Source organism: Sinocyclocheilus rhinocerous, unplaced genomic scaffold, assembly GCF_001515625.1.
Source record: "Sinocyclocheilus rhinocerous isolate Xijiao unplaced genomic scaffold, SAMN03320098_v1.1 scaffold2531, whole genome shotgun sequence".
Lineage (NCBI taxonomy): Eukaryota > Metazoa > Chordata > Actinopteri > Cypriniformes > Cyprinidae > Sinocyclocheilus > Sinocyclocheilus rhinocerous.
In genome coordinates, this window is record NW_015661073.1 from 167,827 (window position 1) to 172,604 (window position 4,778).

Sequence of the window (4,778 nt, forward strand, 5' to 3'; positions counted from 1 at the left end):
ATTATTTATTCAGCTTTCAGCTGATGCATAAATCTCAATTTCACAAAATTGACCCTTATGACTGGTTTTGTGCTCCAGGGTCACAATTGTCTTTGATTTAAATGCACTGTACTTTTGTTTTCCTCATGTGTGTTGAAGTTTATTGTAAAACCAGACGTCTCTTTGGCCAGATGAAACGCTCAGGATGTCTTCCACTCACTTTAACGGCGGTGATGAGCCGCACATAGTCTCCCAGCAGCTCTGAGATCAGGTAGAAATCAGCGCAGGCCTGATCCTGATGCAGCTGGTCGATCTTCTCCTCCACCTCGGCCAGCTGGGACAGAGCTCGCGACAGCGCCGTGTGATCCTCCGAGTTTCCCAGCATAGCCGCGCTTTTAGCGAACGACGCCGTGTTCACAGACAGCTCTGAGAGTCAGAGAGTGAAGAGTCAGTATGCAGCATATACGCTACCGGTCACAAATCTGGAATAGTTATGAAGGCTCTTTTGCTCACCAAGACTGCATTTATTTGAGCAAAAATACAGTAAAAATGTGAATTATTATTATTAATTAAAACAGCTGTTTTCTATGTGAATATCTGTTAAACTCAAAAGAACAGCATTTATTAAACGTCTTTACTGGCACTTTTGATCCATTTAATGCAGCCTTGATGAATAAAAGTGTTACTTTTTTTCCTTTTTTTTAAATTTTTTTATTTTACTGACTCCAAAAGTTTTGAATGGAATTGTCTGACAGTTTCCACAAAAATATTGGGCAGCACAACTGTTTTCAACATTGATAATAATCAGAAATGTTTCTAATAAATCAGAATATTAGAATGATTTCTGAAGATCATGTGACACTGAAGACTGGAGTAATGATGCTGAAAATACAGCTGCGCATCACAGGAATAAATTACTTTTTTCTTTGCATTCACATAGAAAACAGCTGTTTGAAACTGTAATAATATTTCACATTTTTACTGTATGTTTGATCAAATAAATGCAGCCTTGGTGAGCAGAAGAAACTCTAAAACATTACAAATCTAACCAACCCCACACTTTTGACTGGTAGTCTATAAGATCATAAATATAACTCATAAAACACGTGTTCTTAATATTTCTATGATGTTATTGTTCGTATTATGAGCGTGTCTTACCCTTTCTGTGAAACACCAGTGATTCCACACTAGCGTGAAGTTTTCTGAGCTGAACGTCCAGATTCTCAAACTGCTGCTGTTTCTCCTCAAACCACTTTATACAGGAACACACAAACACTTCGTCCAAATGATGATAATAACAGTATGCATGTTTCAAAATAAAGCTTCAAAATAATATTTTTTTCTTAGTGCGAATAACCTTTTAAGCATTTGAAAGGTTCCATAAAGATCAATTATGAGCCTTTATTTTTAGAGTACAAGCTGTCATCTTTCTTAAAGTCTAAATTCATGATTACATGTAAGTCTGAGGGATGTGCAACACTGTACTGACTGTAATCTGTGTTCAGTGTATAAAGAGCACACGCGTGTCACATGTCCTGACCCCCCGCTCTCACACACTCACTCACTCACACTCACACACACACACACACACACACACACACACACACACACACACACTCACACTAAATGATTTAAGATATTAAGTCTTGTTTTCTAAAAAAATCATCAAAATTGTGTTCGTTTTTGCTTAAAACGAGCAAAAATATCTGCTAATGGGGCAAGAAAAATAATCTTAACACAAAGGCTAAACAAGATTATTTTTCTTGCCTCATTGGCAGATATTTTTGCTTGTTTTAAGCAAAAACTAACAACATTTTTGTATTTATTTTACTGAAAACAAGACATAATATCTTAAATCATTTTACTTGTACAGTAAATGCATCTTGATTCAAGAATGTTTAGATATTTATACTAGAACACAAGACACAAACACTAAGCAAGAGAATCATTTTTTGCCGTGTGACTGACTGTAAGCTGTGTTCAGTGTATAAAGAGCACACGCATGTCACATGTCCTGACCCCCGCTCTCTCTCACACACACACACACACACCTTAGGACTGGAGCCAGAGAGCAGCTCATTAAATCGTCTCATTATTCAAGTCCAAAAATCAGAGCCTTACCGCATCCGATTCATTCATCTTGATTGTCATTTTGTTGACAGCATCGGCCGCTTTGTTTACCATCCTCAATATTCCGGCCCCACTCAGCGCCTGTGTGCTAACCGCTCGCGGCAGCTGGGATAAAATGACAAATAAGGGCAAACAATCTGGTTAACAGGCCGCGGCTCAGACCCGTCCCGCGGGGAGCGTTTCTCCTCCCGCAGCGCACTGGGATTTTCTCCAGTCCCATACATTTCAATGCCGGTCCAATTTAATACGTTTCACCCTGGAAAACTCTCAGAGGGCCCACGGGCAAAAATAGCTTTCAATCGGCCTGAGCGTTTAGCCTTTTACAATTGCTGCAGTCTTCCATTATACATACTTAATACAGACATTCTGGGCGCTCACGCCAAAGGCACTTCTGGCCTATAAAGAGAAAATAAGGGACTGGAGGAGCAGAGATTCATTGGATCTGTTCTGTTATTTAGGAGAACTGAGAGCGACGATCAAAAGCGTTATGCTATTAACACAGGTGACTTTACGTAATATAATGTACTTCTCTCACTTGAATTTAATGAAGAAAACACAATTGTTCCTTTCCATGTATAAACTGATGTCAAGATGGTTCATCTGAAACATCCGCATGCAGTTTTTTCAAGAGAATCGACTCCAAAGCGCCAGGAAAACACATTCATATGGAAACTTGTTTCCACCCAGGAATAAAACAATAAAAAGGGTAACTGTGACTTTTCCTTTGCAATTCATAATTTATATCTCACAATTGAGTTGATTTCTCAATTCAGAGTTTATATCTCACAATTCAGTTTATTTCTCACAATTCAGAGTTGATTTCTCAATTCAGTTTATATCTCACAATTCAGTTTATTTCTCAGTTCAAATTTTATATCTCACAATTCAGTTTATTTCTCACAATTCAGAGTTGATTTCTCAATTCAGATTTTATATCTCACAATTCAGTTTATTTCTCAATTCAGAGTTTATATCTCACAATTCAGTTTATTTCTCACAATTCAGAGTTGATTTCTCAATTCAGAGTTTATATCTCATTAATTCAGAGTTTATTTCTTGCCATTCTGAGTTTATTTCTTCCCATTTTGAGTTTATTTCTTGCAATTCAGTTTCTATTTTGTAATTCTGAGTTTACATCTCTCAATTCTGAGTATTTCTTGCAATTCAGAGTTTATATCTTATAATTCCGAGCTTATATCTCTCAATTCTGAGTTTATTTATAATTTCTAAGTTTATTTATTGCAATTAAGAGTTTATTTCTCAATTCAGAGTTTATATCTCACAATTCTGTGAATCGATCTCAGATCTGCAAGAACAAAAGTCAGAATTGTGAGATAAAAATGTGCAATTACCTCTTTTATTTTTTATCCCGTGACGGAAATGAGCTTCCATACATTTATCCATAAGAAACAATAGAATTTTTCCCAGCTTGTCAATAGTAGCTGTTACCTCTAGTTATTGTAAATGCCAATTTATTAAAGGTATGAAATGCTGTAAACTACAAACATGGAATGGGAAAAATGACTGATGGGAATAAAATCCAAAAGCAGCTCAGTAAGTGTTTGATAATATGACGTCCCCATATGAAACATGCGACGGTACCTCTGAACTCTCCAGAAACTGCAGGACATCGGGGTCTTTGAGCAGCGCTGGTTGTTTGACGGTCCTCAGCAGATACCTGCAACACAAACACGCCTTAGCATCAGGATCCAGTTCTGTAACAGCCGAGGAACGCCGGCCGAGCCGCTGACCTTCACGTCAGTCAGCGGCCGGATAAAAAGGGCAGAGAAATGTCAGCGCTTCACTTAACTGTAATTTTTATTCGATTCATCAGTTTGTGCAAAACCAGGAGCGCAGCGGCGATCAGCGGCGGAGAGAACGGGACAGCAGCAAACCTCCATAATTATTTATCTATTTATCTAATATTTCTTGTTTAACCTTTTAGCCACAAAAGACCAGAACATGAGTGATCTTTCCACCGCATCAGACCAACAGAAAACACCAGACACCTGGGTATCGATTCCATTCAGATTCAATTCGATTTGATATCGATTCATTTGGATCAGGTCCAGCACGTCAATTTTTTTTAAAGTAAAAAATCTCTCTAATAATGCCTCAACTAAACTACTATAAACCCCGTCAGTTGGTGCATTACTATATTAAACTGATTAATAAACAAACATTTAAAGGCAGTTTTATATAATAAAAATAGGTTTTTAATAATAAGTATTATTAAAATTAAACATTTAAATGCTAGATGTCATAACTGATTGATTTATAAAAATATAAAAAAATTTAATAGTGCATATATTGATCAAAATGCTTCTTTCTAGAAAGAAGCAGAAAATTTTGTAGAATTTTCTTCTAGCTGACTATCGAGTTTTATGTTCATTAAATGTCTTTCCTGAGGTAAATGTGACATTATTGATCTCAAGCTGATTTACTGACGTCTTTCTGCGGTTGAATCACTGATTGATCGATTACACGATTCATGATTGATTTCAGTGAGCTGCTCTGTTTCTTCTGCTGTTAATTCGTGTTTATTTGCTGCTATAACTAGTAGTAAAGAGGAAGAGATGATCGTCTCACTACAGCATCTGTCAGCACCCGTGTTAAAAGTAATTCGTTACAATATTGTGTTACTCCATAAAAAAAGTAACTAATTGTAT

At 36.8% G+C, this 4,778-nt stretch overlaps 1 protein-coding gene across 1 annotated transcript in view; it reads right to left on the reverse strand.

Moving 5' to 3' along the window:
• The window catches only part of snx2 (sorting nexin 2), a 15,182-nt gene that overhangs the window by 4,147 nt on the left and 6,257 nt on the right, over positions 1 to 4,778 (reverse strand). Inside the window, exons 7-10 of the mRNA XM_016535746.1 lie at positions 3,712 to 3,860; positions 2,101 to 2,214; positions 1,138 to 1,231; positions 200 to 405 (exon numbers count right to left, since the gene is read on the reverse strand). Of these exons, the coding sequence (XP_016391232.1) occupies positions 200 to 405; positions 1,138 to 1,231; positions 2,101 to 2,214; positions 3,712 to 3,860 (563 nt within the window). The remainder of the gene's footprint in view (positions 1 to 199; positions 406 to 1,137; positions 1,232 to 2,100; positions 2,215 to 3,711; positions 3,861 to 4,778) is intronic.